Genomic DNA, 27,103 nt, shown 5'->3' on the forward strand with positions numbered 1-27,103 from the left:
AACAGAGCTGAATATTGAAGGATTCAGGACAGATAAAAGAAAGTAACTGTTCACGCAGTGTAAACTATGGAACTCCCTGCCACAGGAAGCAGTGATGGCCACCAACCTAGATGACTTTAATGGCTATGCTCTGCCTCTCTGGTGATACTTCTGAATACCGCTTGCTGGACACCACAGGAGCGGAGCAGGCTCTTGTTAAAAGGTCTTGCGTACAGGGTTTTCCCCATTGGGGTATCTGGTCAGCAACTGTGAGAAGGTGACGCTGGACTAGATGGGCCACTTGCCTGATCCAGCTGCCTCTTATATGTCCCTGTATATCTGTGATGCAACCAAGACTGCATTGCAAATATGTCTGCAAATGTGACAACGAAGTCTTGACAACATTAACTCTCCTGTATGAGAATCTCTGCAGTGCCTGGAGACAGGCAGTCAGGTTGTGTATCCACAACTGAGTAGAGGAAGAATGACTCCTAGGAGGGGCGTAGAGAGAAGAAATGCCATGGTGTACCTGTAGCAGCAAAATTCTCCCCACCCTCAATAAAACAGGCCTCTCCTGCGTCAGTTTCTACAGCCACAGCAGCCGCTGTAACTCTCCCAATGGTTTGACTTCACCCCCAAAGGACCACTCCATTGTCTCTTGAGATGGATGGAGGCCAACAATGTCTGGGCCTGGTGGGAGTTGTACTCAAACATTGAGGGAAAGGCTGATTTCGTTTCTGCTTGTTGGTTGTAGACGACAAGGAGACTTGCCTCCAGACAAGTCTCTTAATCATTCCATCCTAGTACAGTGGTGCCTCGCAAGACGAAAAGAATTCGTTCCACGAGTCTTTTCGTCTTGCGATGTTTTTCGTCTTGCGGGGCACCACTGTAGTGGATTGCATTCATGAAGAGTGGCTCATGTACTGCCGAGGTAAAGGTAAAGGTACCCCTGCCCGTACGGGCCAGTCTTGCCAGACTCTAGGGTTGTGCGCCCATCTCACTCAAGAGGCCGTGGGCCAGCGCTGTCCGAAGACACTTCCGGGTCACGTGGCCAGCGTGACATCGCTGCTCTGGCGAACCAGAGCCGCACACGGAAACGCCGTTTACCTTCCCGCTGGTAAGCGGTCCCTATTTATCTACTTGCACCCGGAGGTGCTTTCGAACTGCTAGGTTGGCAGGCGCTGGGACCGAACGACGGGAGCGCACCCCGCCGCAGGGATTCGAACCGCCGACCTTTCGATCGGCAAGCCCTAGGCGCTGAGGCTTTTACCCACAGCGCCACCTGCGTCCCCTGTACTGCCGAGATGCTCGAGCAAAAATCAGAATGACACGACTTATTCTGATGGCGGTTTTGTGATGCTGCTGGGGTGCAAGTTTGCCTTCTGCCAGGATCTGTTGTACCTTGCCGATTGGAGTTACCGTAACTGGTTTGTGTTTCGTGCACTTTCCTGGAAAACGTTTTGGGTGTTGGAAGCAACATACATATACATACCCAAGGCAAAGATCACGCCTGAAAGGGGGAAGGGAGCAGCTTCTCTCATCCCTGTTGTCCTGCCTCAATGGTTTGTCAGCCTGAGTTACAAACTGCCATGTGTGGATGAAGCAAAAAAGCTGCCTCTTATACTATGAAGGCCTTTCCAAGCATGAAGGTCACTTGCCCCCCCCCTCTCGGTTACCCACGGTAGCCACAAGTCAACAGCAAAGCTGGGGTGTCGTGTGGCCAGGATTTGGCACGGATAAATGCAAAAAAAATGCTGCCCCTTTTTAATAAACGGAATAATCTCCAGCACCATTTTGCTGTCTGTGATGCTGAAAGATTCCAGCCTCTGGCGCCATTATTTCCTCCTGACATTTGCCCTTTCTAGATGGTACCTCTCTTCATTTTCCTCTCTCCTCTCCTGCGATAAAATTCAACTGCGATAGGTCTTCCACAGATGACCTGCCTGATGTCTCTTTTGTTGTTGTTGCTGCAGGGGATGGTTTTTATTTTGGAGATTAAAAGGGGGATATTTGAATCATCTAGACAGCATCTTTAAAAAGTAGAGACATCACCTTGCCGACAAAGGTCCGTATAGTTAAAGCTATGGTTTTCCCAGTAATGTATGGAAGTGAGAGCTGGACCATAAAGAAGGCTGATCGCCGAAGAATGGATGCTTTTGAATTCCTGGGTGCTCACTGGAAGGACAGATCGTGAAGCTGAGGCTCCAATACTTTGGCCACCTCATGAGAAGAGAGGACTCCCTGGAAAAGACCCTGATGTTGGGAAAGATGGAGGGCACAAGGAGAAGGGGACGACAGAGGACGAGATGGTTGGATAGTGTTCTCGAAGCTACCAGCATGAGTTTGACCAAACTGCAGGAGGCAGTGGAGGACAGAGGTGCCTGGCGTGCTCTGGTCCATGGGGTCACGAAGAGTTGGACACGACTAAACAACTAAACAACAACAACATTTGAATCATTGTCTGTGTTTGCCTGTAAGAAAGTCCCCAGCACCAAGCTGAAAAAATGACAGTACTATTAACTGGCAGCAAGTGGTTCCCCGGGGTTTCAGACGGAAGGGGATCTTTCCTCAGCCCTACCTGCACAAAAAACCAGGGACATTCTAGATGCAGAGCAGGTTTTCTGAGCTGCAGCTTGCCCTTTAAGACAGGAAATTCCCTTATATTGAACCAAGCCCACTGTACTGCCTACACTGGCTGGCAGCAGCTCCCCTGGGTTTCTGGCAAGGGCCATTTCCAGCCCTCCCAGGCCAGAAGTCTCTGCTTTTGCTGAAACGGTGCAGTGCTTAGCATTTTAGACTAGGCCCTGGGAGAGCAGGGTTCAAATTCCCACGCAGTCGTGAAGCTCGCTGGGTGACCTTGGACCAGTTGCTGCCTTCTCTCAGCCTCGCCTACCTTGCAGGGTGGTTGTGGGGGGAGAGGAGGGGGTGAGCCATGTACACCACCTTGGAGGAAATGTTAAGATCAAAATGCAGTGGAATAAATAATTTGCATGCAGAAGGTCCCAGGTGAAATCCCCCACGAGCACATTCAGGTAGAGCTGGGAATGCCCCCTGCACAAAACCCTGGTGCACAGTTGCTGCCAGCCAGCCCTGGTCTAGATGGGCCACAGGTTTGCCTTAGTTATAAGCAGCTTCCTGGGTTCATTCCCAAGTTGGCCGGCAGATGGTTCAGATGGGGAGCAGCTGGCTTTGTGCCGCAGGAGTGACATGTTCACCCATCGAGGGAGATGAGATGGGAACAGGTCCTTCATCCTGTTGATTTGGCCCTGCAGCTTTTTCTGCTTGTGAGTGCCGCAGCTCCCTTGCTTCGAGTGGGGCTTGCCACCCCTTCGATGCCAGCATATTGAAATCAGATGCTTTGGAGTGAAGCAGGAACGCCGCACAGCTGCCTTGGGAACAGTTGAAAGCGATCTGCCTGCGATTTGCATCTCATGAATAAACCAGCGCTCGTTTGCATGTCCCCTCTCCCACCTGACTGTCTCCCTTCCCTTCAAAAGCGCCTCACATTCCCATCCTGAAAAGCTTTGAAGCTGTTTTTTTCTTTCTTCTTAAGCCTGCCAAGTGCTCTCTGTGTGGTTTTGATGGCCCATCCAGGCATCTTTTAGAAGACTGCCAGGGAGCTTAAGAGAGGCAGGAGGATATATTTGGCCCCAGCGAGGCTTTGGTACAGGCTGGAGAGAGGAGGAGATGAATTGACCATTTGCTCAAAGAGGAGCCCTTTGATCTGAGGCTGCAGTCGCTGTGGATCATTGCAAAGTGAGCACCTGCTTCTCCTGAGAGCGTCAGGAGTGCCTGGCTGCAACTGGGTCACGTCAAATTGGGGACCACTTAGCCCAACCTCCTGTTCTCACAGTGGCCAGCCAGATTCCCCAATTGGAAACCCCCAAGCATGACCTGGGCAGAACAGTAGCAACTCCCCATCTAGACCAAATGGCTGGGAGGTTGCCTGCTCTTGATAGGGTTATACTCCCTCTCAAGGAGCAAGTACACAGCTTGGGGGTCCTGGTTCCTTGGCGGTCGCTTGAGGTCCTGAAAGACCTACATTGGCTCCCAGTACGTTTCCAAGCACAATTCAAAGTGTTGGTGCTGACCTTGAAAGCCCTAAACGGCCTCGGCCCAGTATACCTGAAGGAGCGTCTCTACCCCACCATTCAGCCTGGACATGGAGGTCCAGCTCTGAGGGCTTTCTGGTGGTTCCCTCCCTGCGAGAAGCAAAGTTACAGGGAACCAGGCAGAGGGTCTTCTCGGTAGTGGCACCTGCCCTGTGGAACACCCTCCCATCAGATGTCAAGGAAATAAACAACTACAGTGGTACTTCGGGTTACATACACTTCAGGTTGCATACACTTCAGGTTACAGACTCCGCTAACCCAGAAATATTACCTCGGGTTAAGAACTTTGCTTCAGGATGAGAACAGAAATTGTGCTCTGGCGGTGCGGCAGCAGCGGGAGGCCCCATTAGCTAAAGTGGTGCTTCAGGTTAAGAACAGTTTCAGGTTAAGAACGAACCGCCAGAACGAATTAAGTACTTAACCCAAGATACCACTGTATCTTACTTTTAGAAGACATCTGAAGGCAGCTCTGTTTAGGGAAGTTTTTAATGTTTGATTTTTTATTGTGTTTTTAATATTTTGCTGGGAGCCGCCCAGAGTGGCTGGGGAAACCCAGCCAGATGGGTGGGGTATGTATGTATGTATGTATGTATGTATGTATGTATGTATGTATAAATAAAAAAATAATAAAATAAAATAAAATAAAATAAAATAAAATAAAATAAAATAAAATAAAATAATAATAAATTAGCCATTGTGTAGTAAGGTTAAAGCTTACTTGGAAATGATATACAATGAAATGAAAAGGATGTTTAAAATAACCTTTGTTTTTTTAAAAAAAACATACCAGAAGCTTTTCTTTTGGGAATTCTAGGGACAGAACTACCCAAACTGTACAGAAACGTATCCATGTATGCTACTACAGCGGCAAGAATGTTACTTGCCTCAAAATGGAAAACAAGCAGATGTCCCAGCAAAGGAAGAATGGACCCAAAAACTTATGGAATATGCAGAAATGGCGAAAATTACCAGGGAAAAAAAATAAGAAATCAAGATAACAACCTTTTTTTTATAAAAGAATGGCAATGGTTTATTGAATATTTACAGACAAATTGTAAACTGATAAGAACATTGGCAGGATTATTGTATTAGCCTGCTGTTTCATAAGAGTGTATATTTAAAGAAGATGAATAAATGAGCAAATTAAGTTAATTTGGATATGCAGAAGATATTAAAAATAAGGTTAAGGAATCGCAGAAGGAGGGGGAAGGAAGTCAAGTTTTGAAATGTTAAAATTCTGTAAAATTATTGAAATGCATAAACCTGAAAAGTTTGTTTGTTTGTTTGTTTTAAAGAAAGAAACGGGACAAACAGCTCAGTGGTGGACCTGAAAAAATTTCCAGGTTCAATACCTAGGACCTCCAAGGAAAACTGGGAAGGAGAGAGCAGGCTTCTGAAATGCTGGACAGCTCCTGGCAGTGCAGGCAGAGCTTAAGACCCGTTAATGTGTGCTCTGAGGATATTTCTCAGCAGTGAGGGCTGATGACCACTAGAGCAGGGGTCAGCAACCTTTTTCAGCCATTAGCCTGTCCACTGTCCCTCAGACCATGTGGTGGGCCAGACTATATTTTTTGGGGGGGAGAGGAGGGAAATGAACTAATTCCTAAACCCCACAAATAACCCAGAGATGCATTTTAAATAAAGCACACATTCTACTCATGTAAAACACCAGGCAGGCCCCACAAATTATCCAGAGAGCTTGTGGGACTGTGGGCAGGGCAGCTGAAGGTTGGGGGGCAGAGCTAGGAGGGGGTCACTTCAGGCAGAGCCTGCTTATTCTGGTTTTCTCCCCTTGGTAGAAAAAAAACACCCACAGCAATTCTCAGATCTAGAGGAGAGAACGTAGATATGCAGAGACCTCTCGGGTATCTAGGAATCAGCATTGCAGGGGGTTAGACTGGATGACCCTTGGGGTCCCCTCCAATTTTAGGATTCTAGGATAAATGCCTACACACACCTGTAGTTATTTGATTACTGCTTATCTGAAGAGAGGTGGACAGGAATTGCCCCAAGGAGTCTCAATATGACTCTGGGTCCACGTAGATTGGTGTCATCAATGTTGACCTCTGGCAACCCTTCAAGATGTCGAGATAATTAATAATAATAATAATAATAATAATAATATATTTATATCCTGCCCTCCCCAGCCGAAGCAACGCAGCATTCTAAAATTCATTTTAAAATCAAACCAGAATCAAATCAACTGGCAACCATTGGGCTAGAGTTCTATAAGGATTACAGAAGGAGGGGGTCAGACTGCGCCTTGGCCAAAGGTCTGGTGGAACAGCTCTGACTTGCAGGCTCTGCAGAAAGATGTCCCACAGTACTCTAGTCTCTTGTGACAGAGCATTCCACCAGATTGGGGCCACAGCCAAAAAAGCCCTGGCTCTGGTTGAGGCCAGCCTAACCTCTCTCTGGCCCAGGACCTCCAAGATGTTTTTATTTGAAGACTGTAAGGTCCTCTGTGGGACATACCAGGAGAGGCAGTCCCGTAGGTATGAGGGTCCTAGGCCATATAGGGCTTTAAAGGTTAAAACCAGCACCTTAAACCTGATCCTGTACTCCACTGGGAACCAGTGCAGCTGGTATAGCACCGGGTGAATGTGATCTTGCAGCGAGGACCCTGTAAGGAGTCTTGCCGTGGCATTCTGCACCCGCTGGAGTTTCTGGGTCAGTCTCAAGGGCAGCCCCACGTAGAATGAGTTACAATAATCAAGTCTGGAGGTAACCGTCGCGTGGATCACAGTGGCTAGGTCAGGGCAAGAGAGGTAAGGAGCCACCTGCTTAGCTTGGCAGAGAAGTCTTCCCAGCTCAACTGGCAGATTCTGCAGGTGCGTGGGTGGAACTGTGGAAACACAACCCGAGCAGGAATCGATAGCCCAGATGGTGCCTGTATAAAAAGCTTAATGGGGTTCATTATGATTGTAAGGCAAGCTAGACTTTGTCCCCATTATAAACCTGCCATGAGATGAAGGGGAAGGAAATCTGGGCAAAGGCCCATCTAAAGGAGTTGCAGGTTTTCCAGAGGGGGAAGCAAAATTATAAAATTCAGGGGAGGCTGGTCATGAGGACGTAGCGAGTCAGAGCCCCACCCTTATTTCCTTCTGTCCCTTGCTACTTTTGGCACCCCTTTCTATCCCCAAGGAAAGCCAGAAAAGTTCAGAGCCTTGGCAACTTATTCATGTGGTCCAATTCAACCGATGTCTCATGATGGGGAAAAACAACAAAATGGAGAAACAGCTTTTCTGCTTGTATATGTTGCTAATATAAATTTGGTTATAGAGAAGAAGCAAGATTGTACAAAACTTGTCGAATGTTTAAATGAGGAAGTTTAGAGCGTTTGCTTGCTAGATGAAAATGGATTGATTCAAATTGGGCACATTGAGAAGGGTATTGTAAGTAAAATACCCTCTTTCGAATAGTAGAGTGCTTGGGGCTGAGTGTCCCTTCTTGTTTCTTGCCTCAGGTTGCTGTATTTCAGGGGTCAGCAAACTTTTTCAGCAGGGGGCCGGTCCACTGTCCCTCAGACCTCGTGGGGGGCCAGACTATATTTTGAGAAAAGAAAGAAAGAACGGATTCCTATGCCCCACAAATAACCCAGAGATGCATTTTAAATAAAAGGACACATTCTACTCATGTAGAATGTTGATTCCCGGATTGTCCACAGGCCAGATTTAGAAGGCGATTAGGCCACATCTGGCCCCCAGGCCTTAGTTTGCCTACCCATGGTTTAGGCACTAGGCAGAACTGAGCTCAGGTCCCCAATAAAATATTTGAGGGGGCCAGGTCCCCCAAAGTTGATGGGCCTTGTTATTCAAATGGTGTCCATGTGCCTCATCATGTGAACGATTGTGCAAGGCAGGGGTCACAGCCCCCCAATATTTTATTCACGTTGGCAGCCCTGCTGCCTAGCCTACATCGCAGGGCTGCTGTGGAGATTAAATGATCTGGGGAGGGGAGAACCATCTACTCCACGTTGAGTTCCTTGGAGGAAAAAAGGTGAGGTATCACGGTGGTCACAAAATTAAAAGATGCCTGCTTCTTGGGAGAAAAGCAATGACAAACCTATACAACATCTTAAAAAGTAGAGACATCACCTTGCCAACAAAGGTCCGTATAGTAAAAGCTATGGTTTCCCCCGTAGTGATGTATGGAAGTGAGAGCTGGACCATAAAGAAGGCTGATCGCCGAAGAATTGATGCTTTTGAATTATGGTGCTGGAGGAGACTCTTGAGAGTCCCATGGACTGCAAGAAGATCAAACCTCTCCATTCTGAAGGAAATCAGCCCTGAGTGCTCACTGGAAGGACAGATCGTGAAGCTGAGGCTCCAGTACTTTGGCCACCTCATGAGAAGAGAAGACTCCCTGGAAAAGATCCTGATGTTGGGAAAGATGGAGGGCACAAGGAGAAGGGGACGACAGAGGATGAGATGGTTGGACAGTGTTCTCAAAGCTACCACCATGAGTTGGACCAAACTGCGGGAGGCAGTGGAAGACAGGAGTGCCTGGCGTGCTCTGGTCCAGGGGGTCACGAAGAGTCGGACACGACTAAACGAGAACAACAAAAAATCAGTGCAATCCAACAATGCAACAAACGTGCGCGGCTGCTGTTGCTCGAAAGTGCGCGCATCTCCTGATTGCCGCCCGCAATCTCGGGATTTGCCTCCCCGCCGCGCCGCGCCGCCCTCCTTCCGCGGGCGGCCAATGGGAGCGGCGCACGGGCTGGTGGGCCACGTGACGCCTCGCCTCGCCTCGCCCGGCGCTCACTCGGCTCGCCAGTGCGGCGGAGGCGAGCAGCGGGAGGCGGAGAGGCGCCGCTCCGGTAAGCGCATCTCGGAGCGCGGGGGAGGCTCGGACGCCTGGGTCCTGCGGTCGAGGCGGCGGCTTGGGCGCCTGTCTCGCTGCGCACAGGTGGGCCGGGAGGCGACCTTGCGGACGAACGGGAGACACCCCTTACCCGGGTCTAGCTAGCTCCGTGGCTGTCAGCGTTCACACGTGCAGTGGCGAGCGCGTCCCGCAGTCTCGTGTTTTCTAGGGCAAGCGGGGACTTGCAAGGGGCGCCCCTCCCTCTCTCATCTGGGATGTTTCCTTGCACGCCTCTCCTGGCCTTTGCCAGCGTCACGTCGGAACGCGCGCTGAGCGGGTCCGGTCAAGGAGACAGGCCCGCCGGCCTCTCTCCCCCCCCCCCAACTTCCCCGCTGCCTTTAAGCAGGGGAGGGATCCACTCTGCATCACGGGGCTCATGGTTCCAGGATGGGGTCGGAGGGGGAGTTGGGCGAGAGGGTTCCTGAGCTTGTGCCAAGCGCCGCGGTTGGGAAGAGAGGGGGGGGTGTCTCCGTCCTCGAGGCCAGGGCTGGCAAAGGGTTGCATCCCCCTCCGAGTGGACCTGAGCGAGTCGTGGCTCATTCACTCCAATAGGTCTACTCTGAGTAGGGCAGGCGTCGGGTGCCACCCAGGGCCTCGCACCCTCCTGCCCCTGCTAGCGATGAGCTCTTGGCCGTTTTCCCATTTACAAAATTGCCGAAAACCAGCTTAAGACAATGTCTTGCGTGCAGAAAGGTCTTTCCGAAGCTGGAAATGCGCCAAATGAATCAAATGGCTGGCTGTGACAATGGAGGGGTTGCTTGGAGAGAATGTTTCTATTCTATGCCCCCCCCGCCCCATCCTTCCTTGTTCCCCCCTCTCCCCCCCCCCCACCTTCAAGTGGTCCTCAAAGTCTGTCAAATCTCGTTAAGGCTGAGGGGAGGCCTTAAGAACGAAAGCTCTTTCCCCCCCCCAGCCCAGCTCCTTCTAAGCTGCAGTCTCCTTGCTGCAGGGAAGGATGGAGAGAGCTGGGAGGGATGCGTTGGGGGGGGGGGTGAGAAGCTGGCAGGATGGCAAGCACTTCTCCATCCCCTATGGGGGTCGGGGGGGGGCGACTTCGCCTGACCTTGATTTGCAGGCTGACCTGCCATGCTTTTCCAGACGTCTTTTGCTTGCAGTGGGGGGTCGATGCTCAGGGGGAGACGTCTCCTTCTTGGACAGGAAAGCCCCCCCCCCCCCCAGTGTGACCTCCCTTTTGTGGGGGGCGGGCAGCTGGTGGACCAAATGGGGTCTGTGACCATAGAAGAATATTTGTTTTGGGGTGGACGCACCTGTCTTGCATACAGTTTCAATCCCAGGTAGGGGAGAAACTCCCTCCTGGAAACCCAGAGAGATGCTGCCAGTCAGTGTAAGCAGTATAAGGAGGACCCAGTCGCCTGACTGTAGCTTCCTGTGTTGGGGTGATGATGGGGCAAATGTCAACAGAAGCAAGAAGACTTTAGTTCAGTGGTCTCTAGGTGACAATCTTACATGGTTAGGGACAATTTCTCTATTCTGCTCATTCTGCAAAGGACCCTCTTGCTAGTTTTTTAAAGAAATGTATCATATTTCTACCCCACCTTTTCCTCTAAGGCGGCGTACGCTGTCCTCTCCCTCCTTGTTCAAATCTACACAACAACCCTGCGAGGGAGGTTAGGCCGAGAGAGGCAGCGACTGGCCCAAGGTCACACACCCAGTGAGCTTTGTGATAGTGGGGGACTTGAATCCTGCTCTCTCCCAGGTCTTTGTCTGGCACTCTAACCACTGTGCCATCCTTCCCTTTAGCTCTTCCAACTGCTGCGGCTCTTCCAGCTTCTGGTGGCTCTGGAAGGAGGCTGTTGGGTTGCGGAAGCGGCGGGAGTGGCATGCGGGATTCTTGCTGGCTCATCGAAGCCACGTGTGGTTTCTGGTGGTAGCTGCTGGCATCCTGGGTCTCGTGAGCCTGTGCAGGCCGAGGTGGCAGAGAGGACAAGCAGGGCCAGCTGTACCAGTAGGTCTCTCGCAGCTGATTCTTAGTGTCGTGACTGGGCAGCACAATCAATTCATTCTCATCATCGTTTGTTGCATTGGCTGCATGGGTGAGACTCCCTAGGGCACCAAGGGAACCTGTGGTGCTGTGCATTTTGAGGTGCATGCAGAACGACCCAGGTTATCCCCAATGACAGCATCTCCGTGCAGGGCTCCTGTGCATGAAACCCTGTCGAGTCGTTGCTGCCAGTCAGTGCAGACAATATTGAGCTTGGTGGACCAATAGGAGGCAGCTTCCTTTCCTCCCATTCTAAGCAGCCCGTTAAAGTTAAAACAAGGATCTAGTCCTCAAGGTTCTGCACAAAGGGCTGATTTTATTAGAAAGCTGGAAGTTGTACCGATAGCTTTGCATCATCAGCAGCAATCTGCAGTGTCTTTCTGGGGTTTGGGGAGGGGTTTTCACCCCAGCCCTACCTGGGGGGGGGATGCTGCTGGCCCTGTTCACCCCACACCCCTTCAGCAAAGGTCAGGACTGGATACTTTCTGCTGCCACGGTTCCCCAAAGAGAGCCGTTTCCTTACAGGTCAGGCTGGGAGCAGTATATGCCTCTTGTATCAGGCAGGTAAAGGGCTTTGCTACACGTGTGTGTGTGTGTGTGTGTCCATTGCATGCGGGCAAGCACACGCCACGGGCATCAAAGCACGTACAGCCTATATTTGGCTGCATTGTTTGGCCTGGGAATGGCAAGAGTCCCCAGTGACTCATGTCTACGACGTGGGCAGGAGTGGGAGACTCAGGGAGGGGGCGGCGTGGCGCTTGTTCGAGCCGATGGCTGTGGATGCGGGAGAGATGGCTCATGTGAAAGAGAACTGTGTCTTCCTCTGTGTGCGTGCGTGTCCCTCCATGTCTGGGTTTGCTCTGCCTTGTGCCACGATTTTCAAGTCCCCTGTCTCCAACAACCCATCATGGCCTCTCCAAGGGCTCAGCTCGCTTTCAGGCCATTGGTTGTAAGGCACAGAGGGGAGGCGCAATAGGTTTGGGGGCTCCAGAGCTCCGACAAAGGTCTGAGTGCTCCATTTTGAAATGGGGGTTCGGACCTGCGTCAATTCCAGGCAATCTGAGCCAGGGGCCTGATTCTTTAGTTTGCAACACCTTGGGAGGAGGAGTTTTTCAGCAGCAAGGGGGAATGCATTCTGTACATGCACGGAAGCCCTGCCGTTTTTTACTAGGACATGTCATAGGGACTGATCTTGGTGCCGGAATAAGGTTCCCGAACAATGGTGGGCTACATCTCTGTGTGTGTGCCTGAGGCCTGTTGGCAGTCAAACAGGAGGCAGTGCTTGGTCATAAGAGTCACAGGATTCTAGAGCTGGAACAGACTTCCAGCGGTCATCTAGTCCAACCCCCTGCAATGCAAGGAATCTCAACTGAAGCATCCACGGCAGATGGCCATCCAACCTCTGCTTAAAAACTTCCAAGCAAGGAGAGCCCACAATCTCCCAAGGGAGACCATTCTGCAGTTGAGCAGCTCTGACTGACAGAAAGTTCTTCCTGATGTTTAGCCGGAATCTCCTTTCTTGTAACTTGAAGCCATGGGTTCGAGTCCTACCCTCCAGAGCAGAAGAAAACAAGTGTTTGCTCCATTCAGTTTTGTCTAACGCTCTTTTAAAGCTGGACAAGTTGGTGGCCATCACTGGATCCGGCGGGAAGGAGTTCCATAGTTTAACAACGTGCTGCGTGAAGAAGTCAAGAAGTTGCTCTTGGTGAGAGCAATGTTGCAGCCTCGTAAGAATATACCAAGTTGCTTTTGATCAATTCTGAGCCCTGGTCTTGCCATCTCAGTGTTGCTCCTTTTCCAGAGTTCCAGGCAAGGGAGCCTTTCCCAGACGTACCTGGAAATGCCAGGGCTGGAACCAAGGGTGTTTTGAATACTAAAGATGAGTAATGGCCTTTCCTTTTAAAAATAAACCAAGATTCTAGTCCACATGTTTCTGAACAAAGAGCTGATTTAAAGAGGAACAGGGAAGGTGTGTTAAATTGGGTCACACGACAGACCCACCCAATACAGGGTTGTCTACTGTGATTGGCAGTGGGTTTCAGGCACAGGGGCCATTTCCAGTCTAGCTGGTGGAGGCGCTCCCAGGAATTGAGCCTACAGCCTTCTGCATGCAAAGCAGGTGTCCTGCCACCAAGTCACAGCAGCACTTTCCTAAAATGTTTTGGCATTGTTGCCATTTGTAAGTGTGTGGCAAGTCTACCTGCACTGTCCCTGGCTCTTGGAAATGACTGATGTCACAAGGCAAGTGGCTCAGATGTGGTGGCTGCCTTTTCCCTCGCCGTGTGACTGTATGGCTCGTTCATTGCAAATGGCTTCTGCTGGAGGGTTGGCCACTCTACAGCATGACTTCATCCTGGCATTCCATCTCCCCTGTCTGTTTGTTTATTTCAGCGTTCGGGAGTTAGGTTTTTCTCCCCCTCTGAACTGCACATTGCAACAGCTGATGCTGTAATTAATGGCTGGATCTCTCTCTAGCTCCCAACTCTGCCAGATTCCAGAATCTGGCGTCCGCCTTAGTGCCTTTGCACCTCCCACCCACCATCCTGAGCATGGCAAGATCTCGTTGGCAGGTTTTCTTTTTTGGAGAAGCTGAAATATCTGTGCAAAAGGAATTGATGTGGCACAGTTGCTCTGCTCCGCACGAACAGAGAATGAGTGGCATCTCTCTCTGCACCTTGGTTATTCTCATCTGTGATATAGGAGCGGCGATGCTAGCCTCCTTTGCATCACTGCTGTAAATGTGTGGAAGGGTCACGCCGGCGTAGCTGGAGAGAGTGGCGATGCTGGTCTTGCATCGCTTTGGCGTTCGCTTGGGGATCCATGCAGACCAGGGGTGATGGCGCTGTATTTGAGGAGGTTAGCAAGGGAAGTAGGTTGAAACTGCTCTCAGGTTTAAGGTGCTGGTTTTAACCTTTAAAGCCCTGTACGGGCTAGGACCCTTGTACCTACGGGACGGCCTCTCCTGGTATGTCCCACAGAGGAACTTACGGTCTTCAAACAAAAACATCTTGGAGGTTCTGGGTCACAGGGAGGTTAGGCTGGCCTCAACCAGAGCCAGGGCTTTTTCGGCCGTGGCCCCGATCTGGTGGAATGCTCTGTCACAAGAGACTAGGGCCCTGTCGGACTTGACATCTTTCCACAGGGCCTGCAAGACAGAGCTGTTCCACCAGGCCTTTGGCCAGGGCGCAGTCTGACCCCCTCCTTTAGTAATCCTCATAGAACTCTAGCCCAATGGTTGCCATTAATTTGATTTTGAATTGATTTTAGAATGAATTGATTTAGAATGCTGTGTTACTTTTATTGTTGTTAGCCGCTGTGAGCCCGGCTTTGGCTGGGGAGGGCGGGATATAAATTAATAATAATAACTATAATAATAATAATAACAACAACAACAATTATTACCGTCTGACTGGAGAAACAGCTTGCTGTCAGTCCCAGATAGGCTGTGCAAGCACGAATATATATATATATATATATATATATATATATATATATATATATATATATAGTAGGGGGACCGAGCAGGCAGCAATAAGCGAGGCCACCAAAAGCCAGGAAGGGTTGGGTTGACAGCAAGCCTTGTTAGAGTATGCAATGCCCTTAGTATGCCAGCCTCTGCCCCGGTCCTCCCTTCCCATCTGGCAATGGGTTTAGAGTATGATGCCTTGGCCTGTGACCTTGGATCAGGCCCTCTTTCAAAAGAGCTGTGCTGTCTCTTGATGTTTCCCATACAATGCACATACTCTGTTAACTTGCACAATATGCATAGGAATGCTCTCTTGTTTTTCACAATGTGGATCCCTACAGCTAGTGGTTCGAAATTATCCAGGCGCTAGGCGCATTTTGCACCTGGCTTTCGACCGTGTGAAGATGCCTGGGTGCCAGGATGGCGCCTGACATCTCCACCACCTGAGGCTCATTGGATCTGGCCCGTTTTCACATGCTAATATTCCATCCTGTAGAATTCTATCAGTTATATTTTATCGGAATGAATTTCTGGAACCAAAATGATGTTTTCTATGCAACCTGAGCAGGAGCAATCACTATTAGGAAAAAGATGTTGGAATAGACCAATAGATATGTGGACTTTTCCCTGGATCAAGTGACTTTTCTTCTTTAAATTCTCAAAACTCTTCAGAACATTCTTTATGTATGCTACAACAGCAGCAAGAATACTCATCGCGAAGTATTGGAAGACACAAGACTTACCCACCTTGGAAGAATGGCAGATGAAGGTGATAGACTATATGGGACTGGCAGAAATGACTGGCAGAATCTGAGACCAGGGAAAAGAGACGGCGGAAGAAGATTGGAAGAAATTTAAGAACTATCTTAAGAAATATTGTAAAATTAATGAATGTTAGAATGATGCGGTTTTAGAAATTAAGTGGACTACAGCTGTAAAGATTAAGTTAAAAGAAAAGAAAGGTTAATAATTATATTAAATCAAGGGTGAGGATTTGCTGAACTGAATATTTGAAATTGGAATGCAGAAAGGGAAGGTATGAGGAGGTCGGGGAAGTACGTTTTAAGAAAATAAGGATTTGAAATTATACTTGTTTTTTCTCGTATGTGTGTTTGTTTGTATTGTTGTGTATGTTTATATAATTTGTGAAACTTTAATAAATATTTTATATATAAAAAATAAGTTCTCAAAACTCTTAACCTAGGCAGTCAAGGCAGTCATCTAAACTAGCCAGATGTTTAACTGAGAACCAATCACAGTCCATCATTTGAAAAATAAGACTTTAAAGCCTTCTTGCCCCCAAATAGCAACTAGACATTCTGTTTTGGCAACTGTAACCTTGTTTTAAGGAACCATTTGGCGCCTAGATTATATATCTGAGTTTCTAACACTGCCTCCAGCCCAGCTTTAGATGCGTTTTGACTAATTAGCTGTCAGGGAACTGCCATCGGAGGGACAGGTGGTGGAAGGGCTCACGGAGGCTGGGAGAGACCCAGCAGCTGAAGCAGGAACCAGCAGGGGGAGAGGTGGGTCTCTGAGGGAAAGCGAGCAAGAGGGAGGGCTCAGGGACACGTCCAAGGAGAACAGTGGGGAGGTTTCTGAACCTCCCATAGGGAGACCCACTCCTCGCCGGAAACTGTCACGCCGCGAGTCCAGAAGACGTGTTTCCGTTAAGGAGCTTTTATGCTGGAAGCGATTCCGAAAGCAACCACTGTCGGAATCTGCAAGTGACTAGAGCAGCCATGTCTGAGGGGCTCCGTCACAGACAGAGGTTTGTGGACTTGCACAAACTCTGAGGGACTACGATTTTACGCACAAACAGCTCATCATCCCATCACATTAGCCATCCATGAAATACTACCCATCTTTCTTTCTTTTTTTAAAAAATGATATTTATTAAGGTTTCAAAAAAAATACATAAATAAAAAGAAAAGAAAAAAAGACAGAAATAAGAATAAAAGAAAAATACAAAATACAAAAAAGATAAAAAACACTTAAATAAATACATCAATCTTTCCACCTTACATTCATTTCGTTGCTTCCCTGACCACCTCACACCTCCCTTTTTTGTATTCCAATTCAGTTAGTTAATCCAGCAATTTCTTTCCCTCTTTGTTTTTATCTTAATCCTTTATCTTAATATATTATAACTTTGGATTCTCACCTGTTTACAATCCATTTTTACATACACCTTTATAACATTGCTGCTTAAACCACTTAACTTCATTCTGACATCATTCTAACATTCATTAATTTTGCAATATTTCTGTAAATAATCTTTAAATCTCTTCCAATCTTCTTCCACCAACTCTTCTCCCTGGTCTCAGATTCTGCCAGTCATTTCAGCCAATTCCATGTAGTCCATCACCTTCATCTACCATTCCTCCAGGGTGGTTAGATCTTGTGTCTTCCAGTATTTTGCAATAAGTATTCTTGCTGCTGTTGTAGCTTACATAAAGAAAGTTCTGTCCTTCTTTGGCACCATTTGGCTGACCATGCCCAGGAGAAAGGCCTCTGGTTTCTTCAGAAAGGTATATTTAAATACCCTTTTCATTTCATTATAAATCATCTCCCAGAAAGCCTTAATCCTTGGGCACGTCCACCAAAGGTGAAAGAATGTACCTTCAGTCTCTTTACATTTCCAACATTTATTATCGGGCAAATGATAGATTTTTGCAAGCTTGACTGGTGTCATGTACCACCTGTACATCATTTTCATAATATTCTCTCCTAAGGCATTACATGCCGTAAACTTCATACCTGTGGTCCATAACTGTTCCCAGTCAGCCATCATTATGTTATAATTAGCCATCCATGAAATACTACCCATCTTTCTATGCAAGGTCCTCCATCACAGCTGTTTGCTGGTGCTCCCCAGATATTTTGGACTACACCTACCATCAGCCCCAGCCTGTGGGAGTGGGAATTGTGGGAACTGCGGTCCATAACACTTGGAGGCATCTATCAGCGGCTGTACAACAGTTTAGGCAATCATCTTTCCTTGTCTTTTCCCCAGAGATGTAGATGCTTGGACCTCCAGCATGCAAAGCATCTGTGCATCTGCTAAGAACACTCGTACACTCTGCTGCGTTAAACCTTTGAGTCCATTCAGCTCTGTGTTGTCAGCACTGACTGGCAGCAGCTGCCATTTTCCATTAACTCAGGTAGGGCCTCTCTTCCCAGCCCTCCCTGGAGAAACTGCATTGGGGATTGATGCTGGGACTTCCTGCAATACAAGCAGGATCCTTCTCTTGAAGATTCCGAGCCAGATGTCTGGTTCATCTAGCCCAATATGGTCTACACTGACTGGCAGCAGTGGATCTTCAGGGTTTCAGGTGTTGCCAGCCCTACCTGGAGTTGAAGGCAGGATTGAACCTGGGACCTTCTGCCTGCAAAAACAGATGCTCCAGCACTCGACCCTCCCTTACTGAGAATTCACCTCCTTGTGGCGCATAGCATTTGCCCATCTAGCCTGGCACTGCCTGCTTTGAGTGGCAGCAGCTGCCCAGCAGAGAGAGCCCTTCTCCCTTTCCTCCTACCTGAAATCCTTTCTATCTGGAAGTGCTGAGAATGGGACCCATATAGCCCGTTCCCCATTAAAAAAAGTGGCTTGCTTGGTTTCCTAGTCAACGCGGATGCAACTTGACCTTCCAATATTGGCAGTTGAGCAGATGGTTGGGTTTGGCTTGCCTGTTCTTTTTTCATCTCTCTCCCTCCCCCCCCCACTCCAATCTCTGAGAAATGCCCAGAGTTGTGGCATCACTCATGGAGCCCACAGAATCTGAAAGGATGGGTGTGTGTGTGTGTGTGTGTGGTTCTGCTGGCTGCAAAGTAATATGGGTTGTGTGTGTCATTGTCTTGTGATTTATTCCAGGAGGTTCAGGCTGTGTGTATGTGTAATATACCCCAGCCATCTGACTGGTTGCCCCATCCTCATCCCTTTTTCTCAGTGGCCCCTCAGATGCCCCATTGGGAAGACCCCCAAGCAGGACATGGGTGCAACCACAATACTCTCCCCTAAAGGATTCAAGTGGCAAGGAAGGCGATTCCAATGAAACATTAGGAATAGCTTTTCTGATAATAATTGTTATCATCATCATCATTTTTAATTTGTACAGTGGTACCTCGGGTTACATACGCTTCAGGTTACAGACGCTTCAGATTACGGACTCTGCTAACCCAGAAATAGTACCTCAGGTTAAGAACTTTGCTTCAGGATGAGAACAGAAATCGTGTGGCGGCAGCAGGAGGCCCCATTAGCTAGAGTGGTTCTTCAGGTTAAGAACAGTTTCAGGATAAGAACGGACCTCCGGAACGAATTAAGTATTTAACCCGAGGTACCACTGTATACCATCTTTCTACCTTACAATACTCAAGGCGGTTTACAAGCTGAAGAAACAAAAAAATGTACATCTTAGAACATTCTAATGCAATACAAAAATGTGACAGTAAAACATAACTTTAAAATAGGCAACCTACGTCAAAAAAGTAACATTCAACAATGATTAGAATAGTATTAAATAATAATAATAACATATAAAAGTTAAACAGAAATCCACTCAACCGTTACAATAAATAATTTCTAAACTATAATCAATAAAACAGCAACATAAAATAATACAATACAAATTGAGAAGCAGAGACTAGAGAGTTAGGCAAGGCAGGTGGAAGGAGGCCTTGCCTCATGAAGTCTCCCCCCTTAGTTTTCAATTACAATCCAATAACAGCCTCATTATAACAATACCAATTTATAATACAATTATGAATACAAATAGTTCAAATACCAAATTATATAATTTAGATAAGGTGGCCCCCCCACGTGCTAGAATAGGGGCCTCTTTATCTAAATTATATAATTCAGTATTTGAACTATTGGTAGGAATAGCTTTTCTGAGTGTGAAAGCCATTTGACAGTGGAACAGATCCCCTCAGAAGGTGATGGACTCGCCTTCGTTGGAGGTTTTTTTTATTCCAAAAAAGGTTGGATGTCACCTGTCATGGATTTTTTTAAATGTTTTGACTCATCCATTGCAGGGTGTTAGACTAGAAGACATTTGGGGTCCCTTCCAGCTCTACAGCTTCTCTCTTCGCCAGAAGCGGCTTAGTCATGCTGGCCACATGACCCGGAAGCTGTACGCTGGCTCCCTCGGCCAGTAAAGCGAGATGAGCGCCGCAACCCCAGAGTCGGCCACGACTGGACCTAACGGTCAGGGCTCCCTTTACCTTTTACCAGCTCTACAATTCTATCATTCTTATGCATAACTGTCAACTTTTCCCTTTTCTTGTAAGGAATCCTATTCGGAATAAGGAAATTCCCCTTAAAAAAAGGGAAACGTTGACAGCTATGTTCTTGTGACACCCGTCCCAGCCACAGTGGGCATAGGATGTGTGTGTTTTTTGCAATCCTAAATTGGGATGCAGGTGGCACTGTAGTCTAAACCACTGAGCCTCTCTTGGGCTTGCCGATCGGAAGGTCAGTGGTTCGAATCCCCACGACGGAGTGAGCTCCCGTTGCTCGGTCTCAGCTCCTGCCAACCTAGCAGTTCGAAAGAACACCAGCACAAGTAGTTAAAGAGGTACCGCTGTGGAGGGAAGGTAAACAGCATTTCCATGCGCTCTGGTTTCTGTCACAGTGTCCCGTTGCGCCAGAAGCGGTTTAGTCATGCTGGCCACACGACCCAGAAAAGCTGTCTGTGAGCAAACGCCGGATCCCTTGGCATGAAAGCAAGATGAGTGCTGCAACCCCATAGTCGTATTTTACTGGACTTAACCGCACAAGGGCCCTTTAAGGTAAAGGTAAAGGGACCCCTGACCATTAGGTCCAGCCATGGCCGACTCTGGGGTTGCATGCTCATCTCGTTTTATTGGCCGAGAGAGCTGGCGTACAGCTTCTGGGTCATGTGGCCGGCATGACTGCTAGGTTGGCAGGAGCAGGGACAGAGCAACAGGAGCTCACCCCGTCGCAGGGATTTGAACCGCCAACCTTCTGATCGGCAAGTCCTAGGCTCTGTGGTTTACCTTTACCTTTTTACAGTTCTGTCATTATTGTGTCATCCGTCGCAGCCACAATGGGCATAGGATAGTGTGTGTGTGTTTTGCAACCCTAAAAGGGGAACTCCCAGGATCGCTGTCCAGGGTTCTGAATGATTCCTGCTGCCTCTTGCCCTGGCGAGGTTCCTGCTGAATGCTGTCCGCAGGGGGCGCTCTCTGACCATGGCTCAACCACCCATCCTCTCCTGACAGACCTCTCTCACCCTCCCTGTAAATGAGCAACCAATCCAATAGGCAAAGCTACTTTGGTAATCAACCAGGCATCTCCAGGTGCTCATGTGTGTTTGGGGGCCGAATTGGACCACCGTTGGTGCGTGATGGCAGATGTTCTTGGCTGTTTGCAAGGCTTGGAGATATCTCTGCCAGTCCACGACGAGCTCAATCCCAAGGTAGCTGGTGGCAGTTCAGAGTGGCATCGCCTGTTGGGTTTGGCTGAAATTCTTGGTTGCTCAGTTTAGCCACAGGCTTGAATCAGGACACCTGTTATTATCTCATCTTTTGGGTGATGCTCAAAGTTGGTGGCATTCTCTGATTTCCTGCAATAAGTGGTACAGGGGCTATAGGCTTATTAGAAGATATGCCGCCTGCCATCGTCTAGAACAGGCATAGGCAAACTCGGCCCTCCAGATGTTTTGGGTCTACAACTCCCATCATCCCTAGCTAACAGGACCAGTGGTCAGGGATGGTGGGAGTTGTAGTCCCAAAACATCTGGAGGGCCGAGTTTGCCTATGCCTGGTCTAGATGCACCTTTGCCAACACTGGGTGCTCTATATATACTTTGGACTGCAGCTGCCATCAGTTTCAGCCAGCACATGAAGGGAGTTATAGAATTGTAGAGTTGGATGGGACACCCGAGGGTCATCTAGTCCAACCCGCTGCGTTGGAGGAATCACAGTTGTTGGTAGCCATTCAATGACAGGGAAACACACTTTGTGCATTCTCAGAAAACACTTCTGCGATCTTTCATATGCCTCGATTGAATCCTGGTAGTAAACATGAGCTCTTTGAGCAAAATCCTGATCTCCTCTGACTCCAATTAGGCCCTGGGTAATGTTGTTTTACTTGTTTGTTTATTGCATTTGTATCCCTTCCCCCTCTTTCTGCAGCTCCATAAATTTGATTTTAATATCTTCTGCATATCCAAATTAACTTAATTTGCTCATTTGTACATCTTCTTTAAATATATACTCTTATGAAATGGCAGGTTAATACAATAATCATGCCAATGTTCTTATCTGTTTACAATTTGTCTGTAAATATTCAATAAACCATTTCCATTCTTTTATATAAAAAAAAGGTTGTTATCTTGATTTCTTATTTTTTCTGGTAAGTTTTGGCATTTCTGTATATTCCATAAGTTTTTGTATCCATTCTTCCTTTGCTGGGACCTCTGCTTCTTTCCATTTTGGGGCAAGTAACATTCTTGCCACTGTAGTTGCACACATGAATACGTTTCTGTACGGTTTGGGTAGTTCTGCTCCTTACGATTCCCAAAAGGAAAGCTTCTGGATTTCCCCACAAGCGTTATTTTAAGCTTCCTTTTCAATTCATTATATATCATCTCCCAGTAAGCTTTAACATTTGTATCCCATCTTTTGCCTCAAAGGAGCTCCAGGCGGCATCCATGGTTCTCTCCCTCCTCATTTAATCCTAACAACAACCCTGTGAAGTAGGTTTGGCCAAGAGTGAGCGACTGGTCCCATCCAACCAGTGAGCTTCAGGGCCAAGTGGGGGATTTGAGCCCTGGTCTCTCCCAGATCCTAGCCCCACACACTAACCACTATGCCACACTGTCCTATTGGGAGTTAATAATAATCACAACTACCTTAATTTTTTTTTAATAGTTTCCCTCCTCCCTGTTTTATCCTCCCAACAACACTGCGAGGCAGACTAGACTGGGAGGCTGAGTGACTAGCCCAAGGTTGAGTGGGAGATTTGAACCCAGGTCTCTCCCAGCTCCGAGTTCAGCACTGTAACCCACTACACCACCACTGGCTCCTCCTAATTCAGGGGTGCCCAAACTTTTTAAAGGGTTTTATCCCAGGACATTAACTGCCACGGGGGCTGGATTAAATCGACCAGCGGGCCGGATTAGGCCCCTGAAACGGATTTTGGACATGCCTGTCCTAATTGCAATGAATATACTCCGAGTAGAACTTAGTTGGGACGTGGGTGGCGCTGTGGGTTAAACCACAGAGCCTAGGCCTTGCCGATCAGAAGGTGGGCGGTTTGAATCCCCGTCACTGGGTGAGCTCCCGTTGCTCGGTCCCTGCTCCTGCCCACCTAGCAGTTCGAAAGCACGTCAAAGTGCAAGTAGATAAATAGGTACCACTCTGGCGGGGAGGTAAATGGCGTATCTGTACGATGCTCTTGTTTCGCCAGAAGCAGCTTAGTCATGCTGGCCACATGACCCGGAAGCTGTACGCCGGCTCCCTCGGCCAGTAAAGCGAGATGAGCACCGCAACCCCAGAGTCAGCCACGGCTGGACCTAATGGTCAGGGGTCCCTTTACCTAGAACTTAGTTGGATCCACACCCCTTCTTTGCTCTGCACAGATTGCTTTTCTGGGGCGTAGAAAAGAGGCATCATTTTGGTTCGCAAAAGCGACATTTTGGAACATCTCAGTGAAGAGACTCTGCTTCACTGTGCCCACCTGCCTGGCACCTGTTGGCAGGCTGGCACCGTGGCACTAACTAACCTGTCCCCGTGGCAGGCGCTGGCACCAGCACTGAGTGCTGCTCCTTGCGCTGCCCTGCTGCAGATGATAAGGCAGGCTGCCTGGCAGTCAATTTCCTGAGCTGCCCGTGCCAGCTTGTGCCCCTGCAAGACCCACTCGGTTGCTGGGAGCTACCCAAGTGCCCTCTGGGGCCTTGCTGGAGGACAGCCTGTGCTGGTTGGACAGGTTTGGTGGGGAGGAGGCGGGGAAAATACAGGGCCCCTCCCTCTTTTCCTCCCTCCTTTTCTTCCCAGCCAGATTCTGCATGCTTTTGCTCCAGCCAGGCACTGCCGGGGCATTTGTGTTTCTGCTCCATGGCCGGCCTGATCCACAGCTGCCTCCTCTGACTTGCCCTGCCCTCTGTTGCTGCCATGGGTTCCAGGAAGCGGAGCTTCACCTTTGGGGCTTATGGAGGGTGAGTGAGTGGCTGGGGGGGGGCAGCTCTGAAGGCCAGTGGGAGGGAGCTGGTGGGCGGCTGGGGGCCAGTGCTGTAACTGGGAGAGCAACACAGTGCAAAAGTGCATTCCAGTGTAACCTGCAGTTTCCTAGTAGTATATATTTAAAGTAGATGAATAAACAAGCAAATTAAGTTCATTTGGGTATGCAGAAGATAGTAAAAATAAATTTAAGGCACCGCGGAAAGAGTGGGGAGGAAGTCAAGTTTTGAAATGATAAAATGATTGAAACGTATAAACCTGAAAATCATAAATAATTTTTTTAAAAAAGTGCATCTCAGTGTGACATGATGGAAACTTGTAAAATGATGCACAGTGGATAGAGGAAAGGTTTCTTTCTCCCTCTCTTTTAATACCAGGACCTCCCGCAAAGCTGAACCGTGGGAGGTTCAGGATATACTTATTAATGCAGTTAAACTGTGGAACTCCCTGCCTCAGGAGGCCAGGATGGCTTTCAAAGAGGATGGGGCAAATTCGTGGAGTAGGAGAAGGCCATTGATGGCCACTGCTTGCAATGGCTGTGCTTTGTCACCAGCAGCCCCCTTGCTATCTCAGTTTCTAGTGATAGAATTGTAGCGCTGGGGGGACTTTGAGGGTCATCCAGCCCAACCCCTACATTGCAGGAATGACAGCTCAGTAATTCCTGACAGGCGGCCCTCTAACCTCTGTTTAAAACCCTCCAGTGAAGGAGAGTCCACCCTCTTCTGTTCCACTGTCAAACATACACCTTCCTTTGTCAGCCTAGAGTGAAAAATTGCTCCAGGTTGCTGGACTAAAAAGAACACTGGGCAACATGTCCGTGTGGAGACTGGCCTTTTTTTTTTTTGCAGGATGCAGCAGGTGCTATGAATGGGGGCAGGTGTGTGCTCAGGTGTGGCTGTGCTGGGGACTGAGTGCGAGTCATGACCTCCACAGAGTAGTGCCCGTCTGCCTGTTCCTCTTTCCAACTGCCCTCTGTTTTGGGTGAAATGCAGGCTTGGCCGTGTGAACAAATGAAGACTGCCTGGGGCTGAGTCCGTTGCTTTGGTCCAGTGGAAGGAAACCTGTAGCCCCCACCCCAGGTGTTAGGATCATGGAATTGTGGAGTTGTAAGGGGTCCCCAGTGGTCATCTAGTCTGACCCCGACAATTCGGGAGTAGAATAATTGAATATGTTGAACTCCAACTCCCAGCAGCCACTGCGGCCAGTCGTCAGGGATGGTGGCAGTTGTGGAGAGTCACGTGTTTTTTTTCTCCGCCCCTTCATTAAAGGAAGGCAGAGATTCCTATGATTCTATGAAATATGTTGGCTTTGGATTTGCTGATGAGAGTCAGAGCTGAGGGACTTGGATTGGGGGGAGAAGGAGGTGTCCTGGGTTCGAATCCCACCTCTTCAATGGTCTCCTTGTGGGGCTTTAAGTGAGGTCTTCTCTCTCGCCTCCATCAGTAAAATAGACTCTCAGCTCCCGGCTTCATCAAGGTGGTTATGTTTTGTTCTGTTTCCTTTAGCCTTGACCATGTCTTAGAAACCAGCTTTATACCAAATCTGTCCATCTTGATTTATGTAGTGCAGTCCTATCTACCCTGACTCACAGTAGGGACTTTCCAGGATTCCAGGAAGAGAACATTCCTCCCTGGAGATGCCATTGGGAATTGAACCTTCTGTATGCCAAGTCGAGACCCTTCCTCCTTTTTTAGGGCAGAGGGGCTATTAATTCTTTTCTGTCAGCTGTCCAACGAACGTATGTGTTATTGCTGGGGTGAGCAGGAGCATCTGAATGCAACCCCCCCTTTATTTAAAAATAGAATTTATAAACTGCTTGAGTGTCAAAAATAAAATTCAGAGTGGTTTCCAAATAAGAAGAAGAAAGCGATGAAATAAATGCAAAGAAAAAAATAACAACAAGCCGTATAAAAAGTTAAAGTAGGAATAGACTAAAACTCACATCGACCTGACTAAACATCTTTCTAAACGCCCCTCCCACAAGCCTTTTAAAATTGCATTTTGCAAGCTGAAAGTCTGCATTATTCTCCATTCTGCCCACCCTACAAATCTCCCACCTCGGCTCAAATACATCATGGAAACATTCCCCTGTCTCCGCGGCTGCCTTGATCCTTCTGCCCACTGAGTGTGGGTTACACTCAGCTCCTCATCTGTGCCCATGGGCGCTGCCTCCCTCCTGTGGCTGCAGTTGCTCCTCCAGGGCAGGGACAAGGCTGCTTCTGTCCCCCTGGCCTTTAGGCTCCCAGCTTAGGTATTTCCCTTGTGGGAGGAGGTTGTGACCTCCATGCTGCTGCAGCAGAGCTGGGAAGGAAAGCCCCCACTGCCCGGGAACCGTGGATGTAGCCGGGTCCTGGGAAGGGGCCAGGAGCGCCTTTTAATGATGGTGTCGGTGCTTCTGCAGCAAAAATTCTTGCATCATGGGGGTTGTAGTATCTTTCCCTTAAAGCTCTACAACTCTGTAGAGTTGTAGTTTTGTAGCAAAAGAGAACAGGAGGAAGGCAGGGTCCGCATATATAAGCAGCAGCAACAGCAACAAAGACAAAAGGCAACCATGAAATGAGAGCGATTTATCGGCTGCCGTCCAGGAAATAATTCCCTGGTTTCTGAAGAAGTACAGAGCGAGAGGAGACCCCGGAGATCTTGTCAATTATCATCGACATTGTTTTGTAGAAAGCAGGCACAGCTTGGATTAATTCTGCACTCCGTGCATGTAGATGTAGTGATGTTTCAATCATCACTTTCATTGTCTCACAACCTCACTTTGTCTCTCTGCAACTTAGACCTGCAGCCAAAGTCTTCTTCCCTCCGGACGTCAACATTTTATTTATTTCTTGGTTGCATTTATATCCCACATCCCCCCCCGCCCCCCGCGCTGCAAGGAGTCAATCTGCTGTGCGCACAGTTCTCCCCTTCCTCATTTAAACCCCACAACAACAATGAGATTCCTGTGTTGCAGGGGGTTGGGTGATGCCTTCCAGGGTTCTGTGATTCTACAAAGTGAGACAGATGAGGATGAGTGGCAGCCTCATGGCCCAGTGAGGATTTGAAGCCTGGTCCAGTTCTGGGCACCACAGTTCAAGAAGGACACTGACAAACTGGAATGTGTCCAGAGGAGGGCAACCAAAATGGTCAAAGGCCTGGAAACGATGCCTTATGAGGAACGGCTAAGGGAGCTGGGCATGTTTAGCCTGGAGAAGAGGAGGTTAAGGGGTGATATGATAGCCATGTTCAAATATATAAAAGGATGTCACATAGAGGAGGGTGAAAAGTTGTTTTCTGCTGCTCCAGAGAAGCGGACACGGAGCAATGGATCCAAACTACAAGAAAGAAGATTCCACCTAAACATTAGGAAGAACTTCCTGACAGTAAGAGCTGTTTGACAGTGGAATTTGCTGCCAAGGAGTGTGGTGGAGTCTCCTACTTTGGAGGTCTTTAAGCAGAGGCTTGACAACCATATGTCAGGAGTGCTCTGAT

At 48.5% G+C, this 27,103-nt stretch overlaps 2 protein-coding genes across 7 annotated transcripts in view; one reads left to right on the forward strand and one right to left on the reverse strand.

The window, feature by feature from the left end:
* The window catches only part of LOC308591898 (uncharacterized protein), a 192,073-nt gene that overhangs the window by 76,773 nt on the left and 88,197 nt on the right, over positions 1 to 27,103 (reverse strand). The gene's annotated exons all lie outside the window — the stretch shown is intronic.
* RAP1GAP (RAP1 GTPase activating protein) overlaps positions 8,841 to 27,103 on the forward strand; it is a 115,748-nt gene continuing 97,485 nt past the window's right edge. For 2 of the 6 annotated variants that reach the window (XM_081203008.1, XM_081203004.1), the window contains exon 1: positions 23,490 to 23,607. In XM_081203008.1, the coding sequence (XP_081059134.1) occupies positions 23,564 to 23,607 (44 nt within the window). In that variant the 5' untranslated portion in view covers positions 23,490 to 23,563. The other 4 variants (XR_014010297.1, XM_081203003.1, XM_081203007.1 and 1 more) reach the window with 3 other exon arrangements.

The sequence above is a fragment of the Podarcis bocagei genome (assembly GCF_964188305.1).
Source record: "Podarcis bocagei genome assembly, chromosome: 7".
Taxonomy (NCBI): domain Eukaryota; kingdom Metazoa; phylum Chordata; class Lepidosauria; order Squamata; family Lacertidae; genus Podarcis; species Podarcis bocagei.